The 26,466-nt window shown below is 48.3% G+C and overlaps 9 protein-coding genes across 11 annotated transcripts; 7 read left to right on the top strand and 2 right to left on the bottom strand.

The window, feature by feature from the left end:
* Positions 1-1,323: 1,323 nt before the first annotated feature.
* Positions 1,324-5,973, top strand: LOC120445684 (solute carrier organic anion transporter family member 74D). The gene is made up of 7 exons (XM_039626240.2): positions 1,324-1,407; positions 2,133-2,951; positions 3,082-3,311; positions 3,382-3,714; positions 4,220-5,082; positions 5,143-5,594; positions 5,652-5,973. The coding sequence occupies exons 2-7, from the start codon at positions 2,632-2,634 to the stop codon at positions 5,824-5,826; spliced, it is 2,373 nt and encodes a 790-aa protein (XP_039482174.1). The 5' UTR covers positions 1,324-1,407; positions 2,133-2,631; the 3' UTR covers positions 5,827-5,973.
* Positions 5,974-6,124: 151 nt separating this feature from the next.
* LOC120445685 (solute carrier organic anion transporter family member 74D) lies at positions 6,125-8,447 on the top strand. The gene is made up of 5 exons (XM_039626241.2): positions 6,125-6,309; positions 6,363-6,592; positions 6,654-6,974; positions 7,034-8,201; positions 8,258-8,447. Exons 1-5 carry the CDS (start codon positions 6,170-6,172, stop codon positions 8,439-8,441), a joined length of 2,043 nt encoding a protein of 680 aa, XP_039482175.1. The 5' UTR covers positions 6,125-6,169; the 3' UTR covers positions 8,442-8,447.
* Positions 8,448-8,721: 274 nt separating this feature from the next.
* LOC120445004 (solute carrier organic anion transporter family member 74D) lies at positions 8,722-11,155 on the top strand. 3 transcript variants are annotated; one of them, XM_039625051.2, is made up of 6 exons: positions 8,722-8,944; positions 9,000-9,229; positions 9,286-9,600; positions 9,652-10,493; positions 10,548-10,858; positions 10,917-11,155. In XM_039625051.2, exons 1-6 carry the CDS (start codon positions 8,763-8,765, stop codon positions 11,098-11,100), a joined length of 2,064 nt encoding a protein of 687 aa, XP_039480985.1. In that variant the 5' UTR covers positions 8,722-8,762; the 3' UTR covers positions 11,101-11,155. The 3 variants fall into 3 exon arrangements, with proteins under 3 accessions (XP_039480985.1, XP_039480987.1, XP_039480986.1); XM_039625053.1 differs by having other exon boundaries at positions 8,728-8,795; XM_039625052.1 differs by having other exon boundaries at positions 8,766-8,892.
* Positions 11,141-12,266, top strand: LOC120445006. The gene is made up of 2 exons (XM_039625055.1): positions 11,141-11,579; positions 11,633-12,266. Exons 1-2 carry the CDS (start codon positions 11,220-11,222, stop codon positions 12,107-12,109), a joined length of 837 nt encoding a protein of 278 aa, XP_039480989.1. The 5' UTR covers positions 11,141-11,219; the 3' UTR covers positions 12,110-12,266.
* Positions 12,267-12,420: 154 nt separating this feature from the next.
* LOC120445005 (potential E3 ubiquitin-protein ligase ariadne-2) lies at positions 12,421-16,921 on the bottom strand. The gene is made up of 3 exons (XM_039625054.2): positions 16,221-16,921; positions 13,528-14,837; positions 12,421-13,467 (listed from the first exon to the last, which is right to left on the bottom strand). Exons 1-3 carry the CDS (start codon positions 16,297-16,299, stop codon positions 13,321-13,323), a joined length of 1,536 nt encoding a protein of 511 aa, XP_039480988.1. The 5' UTR covers positions 16,300-16,921; the 3' UTR covers positions 12,421-13,320.
* Positions 16,922-17,011: 90 nt separating this feature from the next.
* Positions 17,012-18,375, bottom strand: LOC120445723 (glycerol-3-phosphate phosphatase). The gene is made up of 2 exons (XM_039626292.2): positions 17,542-18,375; positions 17,012-17,487 (listed from the first exon to the last, which is right to left on the bottom strand). Exons 1-2 carry the CDS (start codon positions 18,282-18,284, stop codon positions 17,295-17,297), a joined length of 936 nt encoding a protein of 311 aa, XP_039482226.1. The 5' UTR covers positions 18,285-18,375; the 3' UTR covers positions 17,012-17,294.
* A 666-nt stretch (positions 18,376-19,041) lies between these two features.
* Positions 19,042-20,790, top strand: LOC120445722 (membrane-bound alkaline phosphatase). The gene is made up of 3 exons (XM_039626291.1): positions 19,042-19,461; positions 19,524-20,214; positions 20,273-20,790. Exons 1-3 carry the CDS (start codon positions 19,057-19,059, stop codon positions 20,773-20,775), a joined length of 1,599 nt encoding a protein of 532 aa, XP_039482225.1. The 5' UTR covers positions 19,042-19,056; the 3' UTR covers positions 20,776-20,790.
* A 1,103-nt stretch (positions 20,791-21,893) lies between these two features.
* LOC120445721 (membrane-bound alkaline phosphatase-like) lies at positions 21,894-23,824 on the top strand. The gene is made up of 3 exons (XM_039626290.2): positions 21,894-22,343; positions 22,487-23,177; positions 23,233-23,824. Exons 1-3 carry the CDS (start codon positions 21,936-21,938, stop codon positions 23,733-23,735), a joined length of 1,602 nt encoding a protein of 533 aa, XP_039482224.1. The 5' UTR covers positions 21,894-21,935; the 3' UTR covers positions 23,736-23,824.
* Positions 23,825-23,955: 131 nt separating this feature from the next.
* Positions 23,956-26,120, top strand: LOC120445720 (membrane-bound alkaline phosphatase). Its single transcript, XM_039626289.1, has 4 exons — positions 23,956-24,352; positions 24,416-24,765; positions 24,830-25,850; positions 25,920-26,120. The coding sequence occupies exons 1-4, from the start codon at positions 24,280-24,282 to the stop codon at positions 26,105-26,107; spliced, it is 1,632 nt and encodes a 543-aa protein (XP_039482223.1). The 5' UTR covers positions 23,956-24,279; the 3' UTR covers positions 26,108-26,120.
* The last annotated feature ends 346 nt before the right edge of the window (positions 26,121-26,466 follow it).

Genomic DNA, 26,466 nt, shown 5'->3' on the forward strand with positions numbered 1-26,466 from the left:
ATATATAGCATACTTATGGGCGGGCCGCAACAACAAAGATAAAGATGCTGCATTGTGCGGTCTGTAATATCTGCCTCCCTCTCTCGCGCATTGGCTCATTTGTTGTTATTTATGCTGAGCCCTTGTGGTATATGGAAATCCCCCATAAGAGCCGCGGTCACATTTGCTTCTGCCGTTTTCCGCTTTCCCTGCTTTCCTTTTTGCATACACACGCAGCTAAAAAATAGAGCGGAAAAGCAAGCGAGAAGGCAGCTGGTGCTGGGAAAAATGGAAAATAATAATACAAAAATAATAATAATAAACATGCTTGGGCTGGCGTTTTATTGCCGCTCAATTGATATCATGAAATTATGCCTTTGATTTTTATTGCCCTCGCGAAACATATGATGTTCCGTTCCCTTTCAGGATATGTATAGTACGAGTACATGTAGGTTATGTTTTTCCGGAAGTGATGTCTTGGGATTATTTTTAAGCTACCATCGCTTTCCACATATGTGGTCGCCGTAATTGCACTTTGAGTTCAATTTAATGATGTTGGGCAAAACATTGGCATAGTGCAGCTTATAGCTGCTTATTGCTTATCGTTTACGATCTAAAAAATAAGTGGGAGCTTTCTCGGAAACCCGATACATCTTCATGTCTTGGGGGATGGATTGATGCCGCTGGCAACCGCAGGCCTCAGATATCTATATATAATGTAATACCACAAATTGGCAACTGTTTAGCTGGCGCTGTCGATTTGCTTCCTCGTGGAAATGCTTCATGGAAAGCATGCTGCTCAGTTTTAGTTGATTTCTTGGCAGTGTTTAAATGGGAAGCCAAAATGTGGGGAAAAATGTAATTTTTTCTGTCGCTCTATTGATTACTTTCCGCCCACTACGCAGCACCGAAAATTATCTGAATATGTAACGAATGCCCTTTGCAAATGCCCATAATTACTCAACGGTTTCACTTTCATTCACTGTCATTCAGCCGCCGATTCGAATGCGAGTACGAGTGGCCAATTTAGGAGAGTGAATATTTTGCTTTGACGGTAGCTACACAAAAACATTCGGATACATATGGATGTATGGATGGCAACTATTTCGACGGTGAATTGATGTCAGTGACACAGTCCAAATGCGAAGCTCAAGAACCCCATTCCGAACCCGAATCCAAATCCGAATCCAAGTCGGAGCTAAAGCCAAGCTTTCTGAGTGGGCTCGACAAATGGAATACATAGGGGAAAATCTTCCTGAGATGAGCGAGCATTTCGCGGAGCAACCACAACACGCTGCGTTTAGATTAGTTTAGTTTAGTTCGTTTACGGTCTTGTCCGAATTGAGATCGTCTTGCAGGCAGACCGTGTCTTGGGAAAATCGAGAGGCGCGATCGAAACAAAACAAATCAAATTAATAGTACCCACTCGTAAGTTATGCAAGGGCAAATAAATTACAAAAATTAGCCCAAACTGTGTGTTCTTCAGAATAGTTCAAAGCGAATAAAGTTCAAGGGGCGAAGTTGTGGACAAAGTTGTGGAAAAGCTATTCAAATGCGTTCCAAGAACAGCGCAATCAAGATAAAGTTCAAGTGATAAGCTGCGCATAAATTTAAATATGCTAAGTGAATTGTGGCGACACATAAGCTCCACACACACACACACACCCATACACACCACTGACACGGGGGTACACATTAAATAATAGAGCACAAGTTGGGGGATCGCGACAGATTCGGCGGGGGTGTGAAGAAAACGCCATTCGGCACCGACCGACCGACTGACTGACAATAATAAACGAATTCGCTCTCTGCTCCAGCTCTCTGACTAAACTAATTTGGCGCTCGGCAAAAGATAGCAATAGTCACTAAGTACATCACATTGATCCCCATCTCTAAGCCGAAACCAAAACAATGAGCACGCAGATCTAGTGTTTAACCAGGGGGTATATGGCTCGCAGTTCCTTGAAAGTCTCAGGCAACGACTCTGCTCAGATTTACGTGCTCATCAATGTGCAAACCCAGCGAATCACTGGCGCCATCCGCCATCCGCTGCACATCTTCCGTCTGGAGCCGCCTTATCACACACTTAAGCTGTCTATTTTATAATTTTTACCACCCGAACTCAACCTGCAAACAAATTGTAAATTTCGCAGGCATCCACAGCGTCCACATCGTCCACAGAAGCAGCATGAGCGGACATCAACGTGCATCGCAAGCCGACCAAGATTAGCTTAATGGCCCGAGGGGAGTGATAAGCCGGGAGCGAGATAACATTTTGATAAAATATTTGCCACAAACTGTCGGAACGTCGCTATTTTGGGGCAAATCTTTCGAGAGTCTGTCTGGTTCTGGCTGTCCGTCGATACAGTTAAGATCAGCGGCTCCAGTGCCACATCATGCCACTCGATCCGCTCCCATCCACGTGCCAGGTTGTCTCTTAGATCTCTTAGATCTCCGGATACCCCCACGAAGCCAGCTAATTGCCCGCGAAAGATCTGGCGAAAATTAATAATACAATATATTTCGAGAGACTCTGCTACAGTACTAGTGTGTGTGTGCGTGTGTGTGTGAGTGTGTGTGAGTTCGGCACTCGAAACCGGAAGAAACCAATGTGCCAAGTGTGATCGCAATCCGAGTCGATCCGCAACTAGCATGGTGCAGGGCGAGAATCCCAGCAGCCTGGGAGCCGAGAGGCTGGACATGGACCACGGGAGCCGGGAGTCCCGAGACGATTCCGACGTGGAGTCCAGACTACTGGACAATGGAAAGACCTACGACAAGGAGCAGGAGGCGGGCATCAACCTGGACGGCGAAGAGAACGCTACGAAGAAGGGAAAATCCAAAAAGAAGAAACAGAAATCCGAGCAGGATCGCCTCATGACCGCGGAGATCAACAAGCTGCTGGCAGAATCTCCGCTGGAGAAGAATGTTACCTGCGGCTTCTGGATATTCAAGGGAACCTTTTACCAGAGGTGAGTTCAATCAAAATGTCAATCAGTACAAAAGAAAGGGCAAGTTTCTATACTCTTGAAAAGTGAAAGTAATTTAAACAACGTATAGCAATAATATTAAATTATCCTTGATTTATTTGTAACCCTGTAGATTTGCCAATCAAACTGCTTACGTTCTACTTTACGGAATCGTGGGCTGCATCTTCTCAATGACATATGCCTACTTCAATGGCACGATCACCACAATAGAGAAGCGCTTCAAGATACCTTCCAAGAATACAGGTATCATCTCGGTGGGCAATGACATAAGTCAGACCTTGGTGTCGGCGGTCTTGGCCTACTATGCGGGAAAGGGCCATCGGCCGAGATGGATTGGTTTTGGTAAGATCTATAGAGAGATATATGTGTTACTCAGAAGTTAAGGTATAATTGTCATTTTATAAATGTGCAGGGCTTCTTACCATCGTCTTTTTCTGCATTCTGACCACCGCACCGCACTTCCTCTACGGACCCGGCGAGGATGCACTGGCTCTGACCTCGGAGTTTGGCGGGGTGCCCGATGAGAATGCCACAATGGAGGCCATCGAGGAGCAGCGATCCAAGACCCTCTGCCGCTTGAATGGAGGTGGAGCGGAGTGCGAGGTCGGCGAGGGAAACTTTGCGCCCCAACTGCTGCTGTTTGTGGCGCAGTTCATATCGGGCATTGGAGGATCCCTCTACTACACCTTGGGAGTGTCCTACATGGACGATAATACCAAGAAGTCCAAGACTCCGGCTTTGCTGAGTGAGTAGCGCTAAAGCAGTTTTAACCAACCGGAACGGAAACGTACAAAAGATGCGATGACAGGCGGTTAATGTAAATAGTTTTGGCCTCTAAGTGTTTATAAAGATAAGTTAAAGATTTCCCGACAATCTGGGGAAGTGCCGAATCATTGACACTGACTCATGATAGGAGGTACCGAAGGAATATTTAGATTTATTTTGAAATTCAAACTTTATTTCTACGTAGATACTTTTCATATCACCACTTTGAAAGTAGAAGTATAAAATATATTTTGTAAAGACTTTCTTACTTCAATAGAGTTGTATGTTTAACATCAGATAATGGAATAATCTTTTGACAGACTATGAAAAATATTTTATTAGCGGCTAGGCAAACTAATAATGATGTGTACTTTTAACCTAAAAGATACGGCAATCTCTAAGAAGATAAACATGCTTCAATCACATATGCAATTAAATGCAGAAGAGTCTTTAAAGATAGCAATATACCCTACATATACTTTAAGGTCTGTCGTACTTCCTGCGAATGTTGGGTCCTGCCATCGGCTATGCGCTGGCATCCTTCTGCCTGCGCCTGTACATCGCACCGCAGATGCATCCGGTGATCAACAACAAGGATCCCCGCTGGCTGGGCGCCTGGTGGCTGGGCTGGCTGGTGATGGGCGGCCTGCTCTCCTTCTCCGGCGTCTTTCTCTCCATGTTTCCCAAGGAACTGCCCAGAGCAGTGGCCCGCCGGAAAGTGGAGGAGAATCGCCGCCGCGAAAAGGAGCGACTGTCGGTGAAGAGTACGGAGAAGGAGCGCCTAACTGCGGAGCTGGATCAGAAGAGTCCGGCTGAGGCGAAGGCCTCCTTCCAGGACATGCTGAAGACCTTCCGCCGTTTGATCACCAACAAGACCTACATGTGCAACACACTCTCGAGCATTTTCTACCTGGTGGGCTATACGCCGTACTGGATATTCACGCCCAAGTACATCGAGGTGCAGTATCGCCAGTCGGCGGCCACCTCATCCATGGTCACCGGCACAGTGGCCCTGGCCTTCTCCGCCGTGGGAGTGCTGCTCTCCGGCTTTATCATCTCCCGCTATAAGCCAAGGGCTCGCTATATGGCCGCCTGGAACGTGATCGTGGGCTTCCTCACGGTGGCCGGCATCCTGGCCTACGCCTTCATCGGCTGTCCGGGAAATGAGAGTTCCGTGATCGTGAATATTCACGACAGCTCCGTGGCGGGCAACACCACCACCTGCAACTCGGCCTGCTCCTGCGATTACGTCCGGTACTCCCCAGTTTGCGGGGAGAACAACATGACCTACATCTCCGCCTGCCATGCTGGCTGCAAGAAGTTGCTCGTCAACTCCGAAGGCAAAAAGGTAAGTGACTAGTTTACCTCGAATATTGTAGACCAATCTAGCAGGCAATTCTTCTGGCAGATCTTCTACGATTGCTCCTGCATTCCCAGCGATGAAAGTGGCAATTCCACGACCCAATTTAAGCGCCTTACCAGCTTCGATTTGATCAACGATGAGCTGAGCCAGAACACCTCCGTTCATAGCCAGTTTGAGGCTCTGGCGAATGGCCAGGCGATGCCCGGTGCCTGTCCCGTGAATTGTTGGACGCAATTCGTGGCCTTTTTGGCCGTGATGTGCTGCCTGAAGTTCGTGGGCGCCAGTGGCAGGGCCTCCAACTTCCTGGTCTCCGTGCGCTGTGTGCCGGAAAAGGACAAGACGGCGGCCATGGGATTTGGAATGACCCTGTGCTCGATGCTGGCCTTCATTCCCAGTCCCATATTCTTCGGCTGGGTCTTTGATAGGGTGTGTTTGGTGTGGGGCAAGACCTGTACAAACAAGGGAAACTGCTGGCTCTACGATCCACTTTCCATGAGGTGAGTTTTCTGGGTTAAAGTTGTTAAATATCCATCTGTAAAACTCCTTTATTTTAGATACACACTAAACTTCACCGCAGCTGTCTTTATTGCCATTGGAGCCGTTTTCGATCTGGGGGTCTGGTACTATGCGAAGGATCTGAAAATCTTCGACGAGGACGTCAAGGAGGTGGAGATGAAGATCGTCCAGCACGAGGAGGAGGCCAACAACGAGAAGAATACAGAGATTTAGTCCTAAGTTAATATTACTCCTAAGTGCTGTTTGGGTAAGAGAGAGTCTTGGTGCCTCGATTTGTCAATATCCATGTGTGATTTCCAACGTAGAGTCCAGTACCATAATAAACGGTATTGCAACGGTAGAGCTGTGTGTACACATATGGTAATTGCTGACAATTAAAGCCCAGATCCCGATTAGTAAGATAAAACTCAGACGGACTTAGTTACAAACACGAAGGTCGCCGTCTGTTATCTCGAAGCTTATTTTGTTTACCCCCAAGAGGCATGTTGATTGTATGCAGTTTGCCGCCGAGTTGCGGATTCAGTCTTTGATAGTAGTTCGACAGTGAAGGACCAACATGGCCAGCGAAGTGATCGAAGCCTCCAGGTTTCTGAAGGATAAGGAGGCCGGCATAGATGCATCTGAAGCGGAGAAGAGGCTGCATTCTGCGGATACCACATGTGGCTTCTCCATTTTCAGGGGCCCCGCCTTGCAGAGGTATATCATTCGGCGCTCTTTCGCGTGTTTTATAATACCAACTAGATCTGTAGATTCGCCACTGCTCATATGTTCGTGATTGTGTACGGAATAGCTAGCTGCTTTCTGGCCATGGCCTTTACTTACTTCACCGGAACCATCACCACGATGGAGAAGCGCTTCAATATACCCACCAAGATATCGGGTCTCATTACGGTGGGTAATGATATTAGCACGGTTTTCTCCTCGGCCTTTTTGAGTTACTACGCGAGTCGAGGACATCGCCCACGCTGGGTGGCATTGGGTAACACACTCCGCAAATCTCCAAATCAACTTAAGTTAGCCAATCCCTTGCACTCCTTTAGGCCTTTTGATTATAGCCATCTTCTGCCTGCTCATGTTGACTCCTCACTTCTTCTACGGACCCGGCGAAGAAGCTCTGCGACTCACGGAAGAATACGGAGTGCCCGAGTCCTTTGATGCTACTCTAAATATTACCGAAAAGAACGACTCACTGTGCCATAAGAAGGACTCCAAGTGTATAGAAGGAGCTGGGGACTACACCCCAGTAGTGCTGTTCTTCATTGCCCAGTTTATAGGTGGCATTGGTTGTTCCCTCTTCTACGCGCCAGGACTTTCCTACATGGATGACAACTCCGCGAGTTCCAAGACCCCAGCTATGCTAAGTATGGGTTGAAATGGGTATCCCTACTTCAGTCTCACTTCCATTGTATGCTTTTTAAAGGCTGGAGCTCCTTCCTGCGTATGCTGGGTCCTGCTATGGGCTTCTCCATGGTTTCCTTGTGCCTCCGGCTGTACATCGATCCATTCAAGAAGCCGCTGATCACCACAAGCGATCCGCGCTGGATGGGCGCTTGGTGGCTGGGTTGGATTCTGCTCACCATCATCCTGATGATCTCAGCAGTGTTTGTGGGCATGTTCCCCAAGGAAATGCCAAGTGCCAAGGCCAGGCGCCTGAAGGCAGATGGCGAGGGGGATATTCCGCTGGCGGAGCGCTCCTTTCAGGATATGCTGGACTCCCTGAAGCGACTGGCCTCGAACAAGGTGTATGTCTACAACATGATGGCCTCGATTCTGTACTTCTTTGGCTACATGCCGTACTGGATATTCACACCGAAATACATTGAGATCCAGTACAGACAATCGGCATCCACTTCCACCATGGCCACGGGTACCGTGGCGCTGGGATTCTCTGCCGCCGGAATTTTAATCTCCGGATATGTGATCTCCAAGTATAAGCCCAGTGCCCGGGCAATGGCTTCCTGGAACTTCGTGGTGGACTACTTGACGGTGGCTGGAATGCTGTGCTACGTACTGGTGGGCTGCGACGAGAGTGATCGGGCTAACTCCCTGTCCATCGTGCCCACCGGTGACAGCTGCAGTGCCTCATGTGACTGCGAGTATGTGTACTATGCTCCGGTTTGCAGTCCCAAAAATATCACCTTCATATCTGCTTGCCACGCGGGATGCACCGAAAAAGCCATGGATAAGCTGGGAAAGGCAATTTACACGGGATGTCGGTGCATGGGCAACTTTTCCAGCCTGATTTCTATATCGAATGTGACATCCCTGGCGTCCCAGTCGCAGATCGCAATGGATGGAGCCTGTCCGGTGGACTGCGACAAACAGTTCCTCATCTTCCTGGCCGTCATGTGCTTCCTGAAGTTCGTGGGCGCCTCTGGGAGATCGAGTAATCTGCTTTTAGCCCTGCGTTGCGTTCCCTCGATGGATAAAACCTTCTCCTTGGGATTTAGTAGTATGGTGTACGCCGTGCTGACCTTCATTCCCAGTCCCATTGTGTTCGGTTGGATGCTGGACAGCTATTGCCTGGTTTGGGGCAAGACCTGTGGCTCCAAGGGTAACTGCTGGATATACGACACAAAGTCTCTGAGGTGAGTAGATCCCTAAGGGATAAGTGGACAACAAGTTAAAGATATCCTTCCTTCAGATACACCATGAATCTCGTGTGCGCCTCTCTGATTTTCCTGGGCAGCTTCTGGAACATTGGGGTCTGGTATCATGCGAAGGACATGAAAGTCTTTGATGAGGAGGAGAAAACAGTGCAGGCCAAGCAGATTGAAGAAATCGAGCTTAAGGAAAAGCCAAAAGAAGTGGTTACCAATAAAAAATAAACTATACTTTTTATCTATTTATTTAAATGTGCATAATGTGGGGTACGTGGCCCACCAGTGGTGAAAAGATTGAGCCAGAATTTAAACGTTTCCGAAGTAGATACGAAAGAATGATAAGGAATCCCCGTCAATTAAATTTCTAAAAGTTTAATTTTCATACATAGTATATAAATGTCGCTTGTCTGATCCCCACTCTCTAATCTGACAGACTTGATAAGATCTAAAGCTGTTTGCCCATTAAATGCAGTTGGCTATATTGTGGCGCGATCTGATTAAGATCGAGCCAGTTCGTTCGAGTTGCTCAGAGGTGAAAGTTGAGACATGACAGAGGAGCTGCGAAAGGACACCTTGGAGGCAAGTGAAACATTGCCCTTTATTGAAAAGCCCTTTGCAATATCGGATGATGTCAAGAAATCTGTTCCCGAAAATGAAACGGAAGTGGAAGATGGTGGTAAGGATACTCACTGTGGTTTCTGGATATTGAAGGGCCCTTCTATGCAAAAGTAACACCTAAGGTATCCATCAACTACCTTCATTCTAAAGAACTTCTCTCTCCAGATTTGCCACTGAGAAGATGTACGTTATTCTATATGGACTGGCTGGCTGTGTGATGACAATGACTTTTGCCTACTTTAATGCGACGATAACGACCTTGGAGAAGCGCTATAAGATACCCACAAAGGTTTCCGGTATTATCTCGGTGGGAAACGATATCAGTACCATGCTAACGGCCGCAATCCTGGGCTATTATGCCGGTCATGGGCATCGACCTCGCTGGATGGGCATAGGTGAGTCGAGATCTGTGTCACCTGATTCCCAATACATATGATAGTATCCCATTTAGGATTGCTTACCATCGTGGCCTTCTGCCTGCTTACCAGCTCACTGCATTTTCTTTACGGAGCTGGCGAGGATGCCCTCAAGTTAACCCGAGAATTCGGCCAGGTTAACGAAACGTTGGCCAGTCAGGAGCGGGACAAGAAGTTGTGCCAAGCCAGTGCAGGAGGATGTGTCCAGGAGGAGGTGGGTCAGTGGGTGCCCCAAGTCTTCCTGTTTGCGGCCCAACTAATCGCGGGCGTGGGGCAGGCTCTGTTCTATACCCTGGGCATAGCCTACATGGACGACAATGCCAGCAAGTCCAAGACACCCGCCATGCTGAGTAAGTATATCGCGGTACTATATGCATTTGTAATATTTATACCTTCACCAGGCATGTCCACCTTCTTGAGGATGCTGGGTCCAGCTATTGGCTACTCTTTAGCTGCTCTCTGCCTGCGCCTATATATTGAGCCTACTTTGGAGCCACTGATTGGGCGGGAGGATCCCCGCTGGTTGGGCGCCTGGTGGCTGGGCTGGCTAGTACTGGCTGCAATGACCTTGGTCTCGGCCATCCTGCTGCTTATGTTCCCCAAGGAGCTGCCCAGCTCGAAGCAGAGACGCCTACAACTGAAGCAGACTGAACGGAAGCAGTCACTGCCACTGAAAGAGCGATCCTTTGGTGACATGATGAAGACAGTCAGGAAACTGTCGAAGAACAAGGTGTACATCTACAACACCATGGCATCCATACTCTACTTCTTCGGCTACATGGCCTACTGGATATTCACACCCAAGTACATAGAAACGCAGTATAGACAGTCAGCGGCCATGGCGACGATGGCAACGGGAACAGTGGCTCTGGGATTCTCTGCCGCCGGAGTCCTCATCTCGGGATATGTGATCTCCAAGTACAGACCGAGTGCCAGGGCAATGGCCTGTTGGAACGCCATCGTGGACTTTGTGACGGTGGCCGGAATCCTGTGCTATGTTGCCATCGGATGTGAGGGTAGCGACAGGTTGAACAGCCTGACCACCCTGTCCGCCGGGAGCAGCTGCAGTGCGTCCTGCCACTGCGACTACGTGCACTATGCTCCCGTTTGCAGTCCGGACAACATCACCTTCATCTCCGCCTGCCATGCGGGATGTACGGAAAGGACGAAGGATGCGCTGGGAAGGACCATTTACACAGGGTGCCAGTGCCTGGGCTCTTCACGTTTGAGCCCTGAACCGGAGGTGGGTGGCTCTAGTCATTGGTTATTCCGTTTATATTAGATGCCTTACTTTCAGTCCCAATTCGCCGTGGATGGCACCTGTCCAGTCGACTGCTTCAATGAGTTCCTTATCTTTTTGGGCGTAATGTGCTTCCTGAAACTCGTGGGCGCATCTAGTAAATCGACGAACCTGCTCATCGCCCTGCGCTGCATGCCCCCCGAGGAGAAGACCTTCGCCCTGGGATTGGGCTCCATGGTGGCTTCTCTGCTGGGCTTTATCCCCAGTCCGGTTTTCTTCGGTTGGCTGATAGACAACTACTGCTTGGTGTGGGGCAAGACCTGCTCCAACAAGGGAAATTGTTGGCTCTATGACACGAAATCCTTAAGGTGCGCCAACTTTTTTTATTAAGTATAAAAATTGTTAGTAATCCCATTTTCTTTTCAGATATGCCTTAAATCTTTCGGCTGCAGTGTTTATATTCTTGGGCGGTTTCTTGAATATTGCAGTATGGTATCATGCAAAGGATCTTAAGATTTTCGATGATGAGCAGTCACCCAAAGACAGTTTAAAGAACAAGAACAATGAGATGGAAATGAAACCCATTGATTCGAAACCACTGGAGAATTAAAATGTAATTATTTGTTAAGCTAAATAAACGAGCTTTGAGTGTAGCTTCAAGTTTCCATATTGTTCTGTGTCATTTCAAAATTACTCGTTTTCCGGCTAAAAAATTCGTTGTCCTTTAAAATGTCCGCTCCGGAGACCAGTTGTAGGCGCTGGATACAACAAAATTTTGTTCCCGGTCCATGCAGGAAGTGCTTCGAGTCCACCTGCGGACCATGCATCGACTACAGGGTATCAACGCCTACAGCAGCAGACGAGGCTCAATTTCCGGTGGATGTGGTTAAAGCGGTCATTGAACCGGACGGACCTGTGCGTCAGGAGATCAACATCCGGGCGGAGTGCAGCAAGGGACGTCCGCTCCTCGAATCCGACAAGGACAAGCTGCGATGCTGCACCATGTGCGTGGCCCAGGAGCAGAATCTGCACCCTAATCTCTGCTCGGCGCAGTGCCGGCCGCTTAAAACCTATTTGCACCTGAATGAGGTAAGTGGAACTTCAAGGATAATAATTCCTGACTAATAAGCATCGTTCGACAGTGGACCAAGCGACCCCTGCCCAAGCCCACATACAAACATTCCATTGTGCTGGACAATAACACCATAGTAGGTCGCTGCTTCCCCATGAAATTCCAGCTGAGACGTATGAAAAAGAATTGCCTGGACTGCGGAAATGAACTCTACTACCGGTATCCCATCACCAACAACAGCGACCTGCTGCTGATCAAGAACTGCTGCGAAGTGGAGGTCTATCCCGCCAAGAAGGTGGACAACATGAACAACGTGCGGGTGACCAAGATATCGGGCGCCAAGAAGTTCGCCAACAGTGTGCTGAAGGAGCACTCCGAGTGCCGGCTGTTCACCCTGGCCAGCCAAATGGCGAAGGAGGAGCCATCTTTAATGTTCACTGCTAGGAGGAGTACCAGAAAGAGCCGGAAGAGCACGAAGAGCCGGAAGAGCCGCAAGAGCAGCAGAAAGAGTTCCAAGGGCGGCAAGACAAAGAAGGATTCAAACTGATAGCAAAAGCAACGAAGACTTAATAAGCACATCCGATCTGAATACATCCGAAATCATTCAGGATGAGTTTGAATATTGAGTGCTATATTCACTAAAAGTAATATCCAAAGTAGTAAATAACAATCGGAAAATTGGAAATAAACTCGACTTAAAAGCATATCAAACAAGCACTCAAGCTTGAGTGAAAGCTCAGCTTCAAAACACTCGGTCGAAGCTTGGCATAAGCTTCCGCACAGCTTTAAGCACAAAGCCCACAGTAAGTCACAAGCTTACAGCCCACAGTCCAATCAAAGGAAATCAGTTGCATAGTGTAGTTTGTATATCTAGTGTAAATTTAATTCAAATTCAGTCGCATAAGCATACATACATAGCGTAATCCTAGAATATAATTTATGATTCAGCTTACAACTTTAATCGAGAATCGAGTGAGAATCAAAAGGAACGGGATCGGGGAAGGGGTTCGTGGAGTATCTAGCTTCGTTATCAATCAAGACCTTTGCGTTCGATTGATGTGCTGCGATTAGTGGCGAGATACAGATTGCGAATACTTGATGCTGTTTACGCGGGGCTAATACAAGATTTATAACTTAGGGTCTAACCGATGAGCCAATCTGTTTAGGCGGTCTTTGATCTATAATTGCTTGACTTGCGGCGCTATACATTTAGAATTGTTTCAGTTTCAGTTGCTGTTTCTGTTTCTGCATTTCATCGGGTCGTTTGGGCTAGTTTTTGGAAAACTGTTGGAACACTTGGCCACTGAAATGCGTCTGGTTTGTCAGTTAAGTCAGTTGCTAGATTTAAATTTAATGTTATAGTTATGGTATAGCTACCGGTATCGCTATCGCTAGGGCTTTAGCTATAGCTACTGTATATCGTTAACATTCTGCGCAAGGCGTTGTATTGCAGTTACACCGATCATTTTGAGTGATTTCGAATGTCACAACTATAGTTATTATACTTCGAGTAGTCGACTATGCTATTTGCTACGTTCTCTAGTCTATATGCACTTGATTATTAGTTTAATTTAAAAATTAGCTACACGTCGTTGGGCCTACTGCTAGATGGATACATGTAAATATGTGTATAATTTAATTTAAATAAGCGTCTCTATACTGTCGCGTCACGTCGACTTGTCAGCAGTCAATCAAAGAGTTGTTGTGCTAAACAAGACTGGCTGTCCGTTCTGGTGGCCCTGGAAGCTCGACGGTTGCCTATGCGTCCACTGGGAAGAAGTCTTTCAGTAGCGTGGTGCGGCGCTTTTCAGCGATATCCATTTGATTCTCGAGATCACCCAGGTCCGTTGTCTCGGCGCGCTCTATTTTCCACGACAGGTTCTCGATCTCGGCCTCCAGTTGTGCCTGCAAGGAATCATCACATTATTGGGTGACCAATTGTAGAATAGCCATGCTGCGACTCACCTGCTGGTACTCAAAGAGATTCTTTCGCGAACCGGCCTCCATGTAGTAGGCGTACGGGTAGGTGTACTGCAGCGTGTATCGACACTTGGCCAGCAGTGCCGCCGCGTTGAAGAGATATTGCCAGTCGATCCAGGTGCCGCTGCCGTTCATCACCTTCGAGTTGATACGCTGGCGGAGCCGGTCGATCGTCTGCTGCTCGAGTTTCAGGGACTTGGAGTGGTTCTCCCAGCGCTCGTAGTAGTGCAGGTACTTCTTCAGCGCCTCGCGCGCCTGCACGTGCACCGACTCGTTGGCAATGTTGGGGTTGTCCTTGTAGCGGGAGCACTCGTAGTACTCCGAGCCGTGCGTTTTCCAATCGCCCAGGCACATCCAGCAGAAGTCGTGCTTGCAGTTGAAGCACTGCATGTGGTTGCAGCCGCCGTTCTTCTCGATGCAGATGTGACACTTGGGGCAGTCTTTGGTGTGGGCGCTGATGTAATTGGCCGTTTCGCTGTCGTCGGCGCACTTGGTCAGCCACTTCTTGATCACCTGGCAGTCGGTGGGCGCGTGGTAGTCCATGCCGCACCGGAAGCAGAAGCCCGTGTGGCAAGCCTTGCAAATGGCACGTTTGGCGGAGATCTCCGATGATTGCACAATTATCTGGCAGTTGGGCCCGGGACAGAAGCGCAGTTCCGGGTGTGACTTTACATAGTCCTTGAACGCGAACTGCTGGTACTTGTCCCGCATCACGGGTCGTGTAACCAGCGTCAGCACCAAGTCCTCGGGCACTCTAACATTGCACATCTGGGCCATGCAGCCGATCTGCGTGGAGATTCCCTGGAAGATCTGCGTCTCGAAGTATATGGTCCAGCAGTCCTTGCAAAACGAGTGCCCACACGCCAGGCTGTAGAACTTATCCCCCAGCTGTGAGCTGGCACAAACGGGGCACATTTGGCTGCGGTACTGTGGCGCCGCCGTTGCCGTCGTCTTGTACCCACTGCTCCCCAGTCGCAGCAGTTGGGCACTGGCCGCCGCCGCTGCTGCACTCGTCGATGCCGTATCCGTCACTGCCACCGAAGGCGGCTTGATTCGCGCCGTCACCAGCAGCGCATTGGCGTCCTGGCGGTATTTCTCCGCGACGGCCACATTGTTCCACTGGTGCTCCAGCAGCAGCACCTTGGCCAGCGAGGGTGTGATCTGCAGGATGGTGTTCAGCTTCTCCACGCGCTCGTTCAGCAGCTTCTCGATGTCCTCGACGGTTAGGCACTCGTACTCAAAGTACTCCGGGTCGGCCCGCTTCGGATCCAGGCGCTCTACATCGCAGTCCTCGCCTGAAGAAGAGCAGGATATTAGTGAAATAATAATACATAGAAATACAATATGAATAAATTCTATAACTTCCATATGCTTGGATAGGACAGTTTTCATGATCAACATTTGGTAACATAAGATATCTGATTGCATTTAAAACCAAAACCAGACTTTGCTTACTTGAATACTGCATAACAGAGCAAGGGTGGCTTTCTAACCAGCCTTGAGTTAGTGTAGCAGTTACATACAAAAGGGCACATTTAATCCCTTATTGTGCAAAACTGGTTCCAGAGTTACAGAGGTTATGGATTTTTGTAAGTTAAGTAATGGCAGATTTACGTAGATCGGGAATGACGGCTTTTCAAACCTACGAGACATTATTAGCGATTATTTTGATCCGACATTTACGGATCAAAAGTGATTACAGTGCATGTAGCTGGTAATCACGTTTGCATTTTGTTAGTCACATTGGCTAATTTAGGAAAACAACCGCACGACAAGGCTGCCATAGAAATGCTCGGCGTTGCGATGTTACCGATATGTGGTATCCGATTGAAGGTTGAGTTAGGGGGCGTCTTGGCCAGGTCGGAACCATAAGGGACAGGTCAAGAAGCGGAGACCGAGTTGACGGAACAGCCGCACACAACAGAATGCAACTGCGTACTTGAGCACGCACCTGAGATGGTGTGTGTGTGTGTTGTGTGTATGCATGTGTGGGTTGTGGAGCTACGAAGAGCGTGTGCAGAGTGGCGGGTAATAATGAAGCCAGCCACAAAACACAAGCCTCGCAATCAGTCCCAACTCGCAACTACCAATTGTACTTGCCCATGCACTGAGAGAAATCAAATCTAAAGTAAAGTTTTGATTTCCTTTTAGGGGTTAATTTATACCAAAACAATAACTAATAGCAGTTGATATCATACAATGCTTAGCTAATGCTCCTAGGAATTCAATTATCAAATCATCTCTATGAGTATTTAATTGTTTTGGGAAATGTAATAACTTAAATCGGACCATATGACATAGTGTCATTCGCAAAACAGCCACACTTTTTCTCGCCGTGCAGCTACGTGCGTGTGTGTTGGTTTCAAGTTCAATTCCATAATTTAAGCTCCATGGTCAGCGAGGAAGGGCGGAGATCGAATGGGGGGCGTGGGGCTTGGACGTGGACGTGGACGTGGAACCCAAGGCGAATGTCAAGTGCTGAATGCAAATTCCCTGGTCTTGCGGGCCTCCTTCCAAAAAGGTGAATAACCAAACCGAGTGCCCAACGACATGTGTGTGTGTGTACTTCCTCACAGATACACTCGTACCCCTAATTTGGCCTCAGTTAAATCGATGGCTGATTGTTGTCAGGGGGAATTGGCCCTCTAGATCAGGTACTACCAGTAGTTTCCACTCACCTGTGTTGTAGTAGTCGTAGTCGTCGTCGTACTCCCCGTCGTTGTCCGATTCCATATCCATTTCGATGTCCGAGTCCATTCCGGCGGATTGGCGCTTGAGATTTGGGCCTCAGATTCGGGATGTTTGGTTGGGAATTCGAGTTTCTGGCGAGGACACTCTCTGCTTGTGTGTGTGCGTGTGTCTCTGTGATTGTGTGTGAGTGTGCGGGGTGTCTTCTCTCTTGCTCTTTTGTAACAGTTGTTGCAAGGGCGCTGGTGGTTGTTGGTGTTGTTGTTTTCCCAGGAGGTGGATGAAGGACCAAGAGAGCGGGAGGGGCGGTGGATGCGGATAATGGAAAGTGGACGATTTAGCGCGATGCAGTGCCACCGATTCTGGGCAGGGTGATGAACTTTGCGGGGTGGCTATTCTTCGGCGGGGGGCGGTCCCTTGTTTTATTTTCGTTTATCCACATGCATGTGTACACACACGCACACGAGCGCACTCTCGCTCTCACGCACACACACTCGCACGTTGCACTCAACTCAAGGTGTTTTTCCTATTTCGCCTGCAGTTTATTTTCATTTTTCGCTATTTATAGAACAATCTTATGCACCACTGACAATGCACAAAATGCACTGACTTTTTGCGTTTTTAAACGAGCACAGCTTTTGCAGAGAACATTTTGTTCTTTGTCTTGTTCGAACCTATCGGGGTCTATCGTTCTTCGATAGTTCGATGTTTCATAAGTCTTCTTCTTTAAGTGCGACCATTTAGCTATCGAAACATATACCAAAAATATACCAACAAAATGTATATATTTATTATTTATTCTACTTAATCAACTTGTTTATCTAAGATTATTGGTGGAATACTATTAGTTTTGCTTTACAGATAAGAGATACAAACGATTTTAATTCAAATTTTACAAAAATACTTGTAACACTGACTCACGACTTGTGCTAAAAGCCACTATCGATATATTTTAGCACACGGAAGTGCTGAGAAGCAAAACAGCTGTTCAGCTTTAGGCGCTAAACTTTGAATTTTGAATTTTTTGAATTCTTTCCCTTTCTTATCCTTTTCCCTTTCTTATCCTACTTTACCGAGGTGGATAAATACTCCAAAAAAGGTGCAAGACTGGACAGAAAAGCATCTGGAACGAGTTTCATTTTCTTCTCATTTCCGTCTTTTTTAATTTTCTCGGCTTCTTCGAAAGCTCCGCTTTCGCAGCCCACCAATAATGATTGGAAACCACATATACTTGCAAATAAAATATCCGTTTTTAACCTTAAGGAAAGAACACAAAATATAATAATCAATGAAACTAATCAGTGAACTTACGAATTTCCAATAACGAGCGTTTTTTCCGGCTTTATTTCGCCAGACTCCATTAACTTGCCTAAAATTCGTGGATTCGGTTTGCCCAAAACAGTAGGCTTGCGTTGTACAATTATTTCGATGGCATTAGCTAAAGACCCGGCATCTGGGATCCTCTTTTTCCCAAATAGCTGGAATCCATCCATGCAAGTGGTAAGGAACAAGACTTTGGGATTTTGAAGATAGTTGCAGGCCACAAGCAACTCGTTTGCTATCATGTTGTCGTCCCTGGCCACCAAGACAGCTCCCACATCCGGATCGAGAGTTAGGGTCCTGACAAAGTCGATTTTTTTCTGGTCATTTGGCTGTAGATCGTTCACCACGGAACAAAAGCCCGCCTCTTTCAGATCCTTGCGGATGCCATCGCCACCCAATACGAGGACCTTCTTTTTGAACTTTCGGTCGCTAAGGTAACTCGAGATGGCACCCGACGAACTGAGGATGTCCTGCTCCTTGACATTGAAGCCCAGGCACTTTGCCTTCTGAAACAGATCCTTGTTTGTGAGGCAGCACTCGTTGGTGGCAATGAGACATCGCTTTCCCTTTGAGTTTATGGCATTGACCACCTCTACAGATCCCTCAATGGGTGTATTCTCCTGCCACAGGACCCCATCCGTTCTGCATATGATGGTGTCGATCCCGGCCAGCCATTCGGCCACCTTCGTCTTTGGAAGCTTGTCCAGATGGCTTAGACTGCGCCTAAACATTATATAATTTTGATTTAATTTAGAATGCGAAAAAAAAAAATTTTCTGTTGTTTACGACATTATTTTCGAAGGCTGAAAATTCCATACACCGAATGCAAAATATCATAAAAGAGGCAGGAGTATGAATAGGTTAATTTGGCAAAAGTAAACTGATAGTAATAAAAATTGTTTTCTTCTTTAGAAAATCTTCTGTCACGAGATGCGGTCGAAAATACCTCCCACAGTGAAAAAGCAAAAATGCCGTGATGAGTTAGCTACACGTTCTCTTAAGATTAGGACCGTAGAACTCTTTTAGATCTTTATAACCCCAAACGTGACTGTGGTACTGGTTCAGAAGGCCTGCGAAATTCTTTGCACAGGTGAGTCTACCATTTTGGGGATCATGAGATAGACAAATGGGCAACGTATTTCGAGCTTTTGACGTAACAGAGGTCAAATTCTAGATCTTAAGGTACCGAAAGATATGCTTTTAGTAAGTTTTAGATTATGAAAAAGTGCTTACGTTATGTTGGAATAGCTGATACCCTTTCTTAGCCCGCCCCTTTCCAAAGCAAATGGGCCCCATGGACACCATGCTAGACAGAGCTGATGTTATCAAAGATACGGCACTCCAGCCGAGATATGCCCAGAGGTCCATAAACTTAAATTTAGGCAACTTTGTCTGGAGTCCAGTAATACACAGCGCACGAATTTGGGCAAGCTATAAAAGTCCGTACTCTGGGCTAAATTCGGTGTAGTTAGTGATATTTCATCAACAGCACAGCAATTAGACATGGGCTCCTCCCAGCGGCAGTTAGTACTCCCGATGCTGCTCCTTCTGGCCTTGGCCGGAACAGCACTAAGTGGAGTAAAGGAGGTGCACAACGTTCTGGAGTTGACAGGACGTGCAGTGAATAAGCTACGGTTTTCCACGGACGTGGCTGAAGACAAGTACACTCCACCCGAGGAGATGGATCCCCAGTACTGGTACAACATCGCCGATGAGGAGATCACCAAGAGGCTGCAGCTACCACAACCCAATTCCCTGAAAGCCAAGAACATCATTTTGTTCCTCGGAGATGGCATGCCACTCTCCACCGTGGCAGCTGCTCGTATCCTGAAAGGACAACGCCAAGGAAACACCGGTGAGGAGTCCTCCCTGAGCTTCGAGCGATTCCCCTACACCGGCTTGAGCAGGGTAAGTTGTTGTTAACTAACTCTCAGCTAAAAGCCAGTCAAAACGAAACATTATCCTTGCAGACCTACTGCACCAACGCCCAAGTGCCCGACTCAGCCTGCACTGCCACAGCGTATTTGTGCGGCGTTAAGACGAACATCGTTAATATCGGAGTAAGTGCAGCTGTGGAGTACAATAACTGTACCGCCAGCCAGGATCCCGCCAACCGTCTGACCTCCATCGCCGAGTGGGCCCAGAATGCCGGCAAGTCCACGGGCATTGTGACCACCACCACACTGACCCACGCCAGTCCATCGGGAGCATATGCCAAGACGGCCAACCGAATGTGGGAGAGCGACACGGATGTGACCAGCTATGGAGTGGATGCCAGCACCTGCATCGACATGGCCACCCAGCTGGTGACCCAGACGCCCGGCAAGAACTTCGATGTCATGTTCGGCGGCGGAATGGGCAAGTTCCTTCCCAACACCATTGTTGATCCGCACGGAAACCCCGGTGAGCGATCCGACGGAGTGAATCTGCTCTCCCGCTGGCAGGCACGCCACGATGGAGGCGTCTTGGTCACCAATCGCGATCAGCTGCTTAAACTGAACGTGTCGGCAGTGTCCAGTGTCATTGGGCTCTTCCAGACCGATCTGATGAACTTCCACTTGGAGGCTGATGAAACCTACCAGCCCACCCTCTCCGAACTCACTGAGGTGACCATCAACAAGCTCAGCCAGAACGAGAACGGATACTTTGCGTTCATTGAAGGTGCATTTATCTTGAAATGATCCTCTTATTGAGTATATTTAATCCGCAATATTTGTAGGTGGTCTCATTGACTATGGCAACCACTACACTAAAGCTGGCTATGCTCTGGACGAGGCTCTGGAGTTCGAGAAGGCCATTCAGCTGGCTCGTGACATGACGGACATCGAGGACACGTTGATTGTGGTGACCGCTGATCACGGACACGCCGTCAGCATTGCCGGTTATCCTGGCAGAGGTACACCCATCCTGGGAATCAATCAACATGACACCGACATCAACGGAGTGAAGTACTCGGTGCTCAACTATGCGGCTGGACCCAATCAGTATCTGGATGAGAGTGGCCAACGCATTCCTCTGGACGATATCCTTGGCGCGGACGATGCCATCACACCCAGCTACATTCCCAAGGATCAGGGCGTGCACTCCGGCGAGGACGTGGGCATATTCGCCTCCGGGCCGCAGAGTCATCTCTTCACCGGAGTAATGCAGCAGAGCACCATTCCCCACCTGATGGCATATGCTGCGTGCATTGGAAGCGGGAAGCAGGTGTGCGACAACTGAGATGACAGCTATGGCATCCTTTGGCCAAAAGCCAATGGAAAATCTGTTTTTAAAATTCGCCAACAAGTTGTTTCTATAATAAACATGTACCAAGCAGTTTAATGAATATGTGTATGCATTTATATTACTTATTTAAGATATTAAGTAGATATTATGCGTAGACCATGGACACATTACCCCAAGATATAACCTTGAGTGCGTTCAAACATTGGTCGCCGGTTCAAACATTAAAATATGGCGAAAGTTGCCTAGGGCTATTGAACTGGTAGCCAAGTCTAATGGCTGAATTACCCCTTATAATCATAAACCGTAATTACCTAAAGATTGTTTAAATATGCTCTGAGATCTTTTAGAGACATTTAAGCTATATGGCTTCAAGAGGCGACAGTTAAGATTAAATTTATCTAATTTGGATCTACACAGAGGCGCGTGTAAAGCGGTCGTAATAGCTAGGTCCCTTCATGCAATCTGAACTATATCGAATATATAGAATAATAAGGATAATTTCTTTAATTCCATGTACTGGTAACCTGATGAATCCTTTTGATTGATTAAACAATAACAGGTTGCTGACTATAGACTGGCAGCTTTGGGCTCCTGGCTGTGAGCTCCTTGCTCTGGGCTCTTTTCTTTAGGCTCCTGGATCTGCTATCTGGGCTAGAGGCTCTGGCCAGTTGGTTGGAGCCTGTATCCTTTTGCATTCAACAAATCTAGTACACCCCTTTACCCCACACATTACGGATGTAAAATTTGAAAAACAGTCAAGTCACGCGTCACGTTTCGTGTACATTAGGCTGAGGAGTCTTGAATCACGGCCAATATCTTTACGACAGCAAACGTGACTAAACTATTTCTGATAGCTGCAATAATCATGTGCACACGTGATATCATAATAAGCTAAGCAAACAGCAACACGAACAACAAAAGCTATTACTATTACAACAGGGCAGTGGTTTTATAGTGGAATAGTGATGCAAGTTGCAGCTGATCTTCCCAGAAGTCGGGAGTACCAACAGAGATAAGTTCAAGGGGTATAAAGTGGGAATAAAGCTAATTTTAGCTAACCCTTGTTTTGAATGCAATAATCCGGTGCAGTGCATATAAGACCACGAAGTTAGACAACTTCGGTGTAGTTACTTCGGTATCCCTGCAGTTGTAAGATGCATTTCTCCCACAGCCGCTGGCTGCATTCGATCCTTCTGTTCCTGCTGGCCTTCGTTGGAACCACACTCAGTAGAGTTCAGGAGGTGCACGATGTGTTGGAGTTGACCGGCCAGAAGGCCAGCAAGCTAAGGTTTTCCACGGACGTGGCCACCGGCAAATATACTCCGCCGGAGGAGATGGATCCTCAATTCTGGTACAAGCTCGCCGACGAGGAGATCACCAAGAGGCTGCAGCTACCACAGCCCAATTCCCTGAAAGCCAAGAACGTGATTATGTTCCTCGGCGATGGTATGCCACTCTCCACCGTCACAGCTGCTCGCATCCTGAAAGGACAACGCCAAAACAAAACTGGAGAGGAGTCCTCGCTGAGCTTCGAGAAATTCCCATATTCCGGACTAAGCAGAGTGAGTCTTTCTATAGTATCAGTAATTATGATAACCAAAGCAAACCCCAACCTATTTCTTTATCATGGCTAAGTTCAAAACGTGTGCCAGGACCATAAAATCCACATAAATGCTTTATTCAAACAAAAACATTATCTTTACAGACCTACTGCGCCAACGCCCAAGTACCCGACTCTGCCTGCACTGCTACCGCCTATCTGTGCGGCGTGAAAACCAACATCATTAATATCGGAGTAAGTGCAGCAGTAAACTATAACAACTGCACCGCCAGCCAGGATCCCGCCAACCGCCTGACCTCCATTGCGGAATGGTCCCAGAATGCCGGCAAGTCCACGGGCATTGTGACCACCACCACACTGACCCACGCCAGTCCATCGGGAGCATATGCCAAGACGGCCAACCGAATGTGGCAGAGCGACACGGATGTGACCAGCTATGGAGTGGATGCCAGCACCTGCATCGACATGGCCACCCAGCTGGTGACCCAGACGCCCGGCAAGAACTTCGAGGTCATGTTCGGCGGCGGAATGGGCAAGTTCCTACCCAAAACCATGAAGGATAGTCACGGGACGGCTGGCGAGCGATCCGATGGGGTGAATCTGCTCTCCCGCTGGCAGGCACTCCACGACAAAGGCGTCCTGGTCACCAATCGCAAGCAGCTGCTCAATGTGGACGTTTCGGCCGCCTCCAGCATAATTGGTACCTTTCAATCGGACTTGATGGACTTTCACATGGACGCTGATCCCACCTATCAGCCCACTCTCTCGGAACTCACCGAGGTGGCCATCAAGAAGCTCAGACATAATGAAAACGGATACTTCGTGTTCATAGAGGGTAGGTTCTTCTTTAGTCATATATACCACTTACTACAAGTTGGAATGCCTTTCAGGCGGTCTCATTGACTATGGCAACCACTACACCCAGGCGGGCTACGCCTTGGATGAGTCCCTGGAGTTCGAGAAGGCCATTCAGCTGGCTCGTGACATGACGGACATCGAGGACACGTTGATTGTGGTGACCGCTGATCACGGACACGCCGTCAGCATTGCCGGTTATCCTGGCAGAGGTACACCCATCCTGGGAATCAATCAACATGACACCGACATCAACGGAGTGAAGTACTCGGTGCTCAACTATGCGGCTGGACCCAATCAGTATCTGGATGAGAGTGGGCAGCGCATTCCTCTGGACGATATCCTTGGCCCCGATGACGCCATATCACCCAGCTACATCGCCAAGGAAATCGGAGTGCACTCTGGGGAGGATGTGGGTGTTTGGGCATCCGGTCCGCAGAGTCACCTTTTCACCGGAGTGATGCAGCAGAGCACCATTCCCCACCTGATGGCCTACGCCTCGTGCGTTGGCAGTGGAAAGCAGGTGTGCAATAAATAATGGAGATTTATAGTGAGCCTAAAGACACCGCTTGTCCTTTCTTTAGTATAAAGCATATCACATTTTAATAAACCTTGTTCTAATACTAATACTCTTGAGATTCTTCTTCTACCCAAGAGTTATCTCGATCTTTTCGGTAATCTTTATATCCTATAGCAATCCCACTTATGGTCTTAAGCGCAGCCAGCCCCATTAGATCACCTTGAGGATGGGATAGGGTCAGTTCGCATGGTTCAAGCTTTTGGTGCCGTGCCCACTTTTGGAAGTCACGGGAATGTGCTCGCAAGCTATTGGTCCAGAGTATGATGGTAGCTGCTCTATTGACTCAACGGCCCGTAAAATGCTCATAAACTCTAATGACCAAACTCTAAAAGACCAAGTCAGATATTTTGGGCGCGTTTTCGCCGCTGGGATTATGCCTTGAGATATGGAGATATGGCCAACTAGATAACAGCGATCGCCAAGGGTTAATAAATAGCCGTTTTCAAGAGCTTGGCGGCAGTAGTTCAATCGGTTGACCTGGGCCAAGCTCATCTAACCGAAAATGAAGACTTACTTAGGAATAATCCTGGTGCTGAGCGCCTTGGTGGCCACCTCCTCGTCTGCTTCCATAGACAGTGAGTGCTGCAGTTGGAGCCAGAACTCGGATATTTCTCACCGCATTCCATTTCCTTTTGCAGTACCCGAGATCCACAATCAGTTCCAGCTGGTAGGAGAATCGGTGAGCGCATTGAAAACCCGCGAAGGAAACCTCATCGACCCCAATGCCATGGCCAAGGGTAAAGCTGGTCCTGAGGCGGAGAAGAAGGCGCAGTTCTGGTATGACCTGGCCTACGAGGAGATCGCCCAGCGCCTGGAACAGCCGCAGCTGGACAAGAGGAAGGCCAAGAATGTAATCCTGTTCCTGGGCGACGGCATGTCCCTGTCCACGGTGGCAGCCGCCCGCATCCACAAGGGTCAGCTGAAGGGCAATCCCGGCGAGGAGGACTCCCTGAGCTTCGAGAAGTTCCCCTACACCGGTCTGAGCAGGGTGAGTGCTATGCTCCGGACTTGGTTATAACTGGGTTAACTATTTTGATCCATATTTTCCCTAGACCTACTGCTCCAATGCCCAGGTGCCCGACTCCGCCTGCACGGCCACCGCGTATTTGTGCGGCGTGAAGACGAATATCGTTGCACTGGGAATTACGGCGGCCGTGAACTTTAACAACTGCAGTGGCAGCGAGGATCCGGCCAACCGGGTGGACTCCATCGCAGCCTGGGCTCAGGAGGCTGGTAAATCCACTGGCATCGTGACCACCACCACGCTGACCCATGCCAGTCCATCGGGTGCGTATGCCAAGACCACCAACCGATTCTTCGAGAGCGACACGGATATTGTGACCTATGGCGAGGGAGAGAATGATCCGGCCACCTGCACGGACATTGCCACCCAACTGATCACCCAGGCTCCTGGCAAGAACTTCGATGTGATGCTGGGCGGTGGCATTGGCAAGTTCCTGCCCAACACAATAACGGATCCCTTCAACAAGAAGGGCGAGCGTTCCGATGGAGTGAATCTGCTGTCCCGCTGGCAGGGACTACATCCCGGCGGTGTTTTGGCCTACAATCGCAACCAGCTGCTGAGTGTGAATGTCTCGAGGATCACCAATCTGATTGGCACCTTCCGCTCAGGAGTGATGAGCTTCAATAAGCTTGCCGATCCCAAGGAGGAGCCCACACTGGCGGAAATGACGCGCAAAGCCATCGAGATGGTCAGCAAACGCGATGATGGCTACTTCCTGTTCGTCGAGGGTGGACTGATCGATTACGGCAACCACTTCAACTCCCCAACCCATTCCCTGACAGAGACACTTCAGTTCGAGCAGGCGGTTCAGGAGGCTCTGGATCTAACCGATCCCGAGGAGACCCTAATTGTAGTCACCTCCGATCACGCTCATCCGCTGACCATCTCTGGTTATCCTGGCAGGGGAACACCCATCCTGGGACTCAATCAAGATGACACCGATGTGAATGGAGTCAAGTACGCCACTCTGAACTACGCAGTGGGCACCAATCAGTATCTGGATGAGCATGGCCAGCGCATCGATCTCACCGATCAAATTGGCGCGGAAGGTATGTGACTGTACTCTACTTTTGGGCGCCTCCATAAGTGATAAGCAAACCAATCTGCTCTCCTTCTAGACTTTATCCATCCCAGCTATATCCACGGCACCATTGGCGTCCATGCTGGCGATGATGTGGGAATCTTCGCCACCGGTCCGCAAAGTCATCTCTTCACCGGCGTGATGCAGCAGAGCACCATTCCCCATCTGATGGCCTATGCCTCCTGCATCGGCAAGGGACCCACTCTCTGCGACAATGAGGACTAGAATTGTAGTGAATACATAATATAGAGTATTTGGAAAGCACCCTCTTTGCACTTTGATTTGTTTCTGGGGGAGCACTTTGGCGAATAATCAATAATCAAATTGGACCGACTCCCATAATTTATTGCATGAGTCTGCCGAATTGACTTCAATTTAAAACGCATCAGCGGTTAGGCAGACACTCGCAGATGCAGATACAGATACAGATACAGATACAGATACAGATACAGATACAGATACAGATACAAACAAAGATTTAGATAGATTCGTTGAGCGATCGCATCGATTTGTTGCCAGTGGATGGCTGTCACTTGTGCCCCCCTCCACAAGTGAATAAATATGAATTCGCCGAATGTCAGGTT

Source organism: Drosophila santomea, chromosome 2R (assembly GCF_016746245.2).
Source record: "Drosophila santomea strain STO CAGO 1482 chromosome 2R, Prin_Dsan_1.1, whole genome shotgun sequence".
Classification (NCBI taxonomy): domain Eukaryota; kingdom Metazoa; phylum Arthropoda; class Insecta; order Diptera; family Drosophilidae; genus Drosophila; species Drosophila santomea.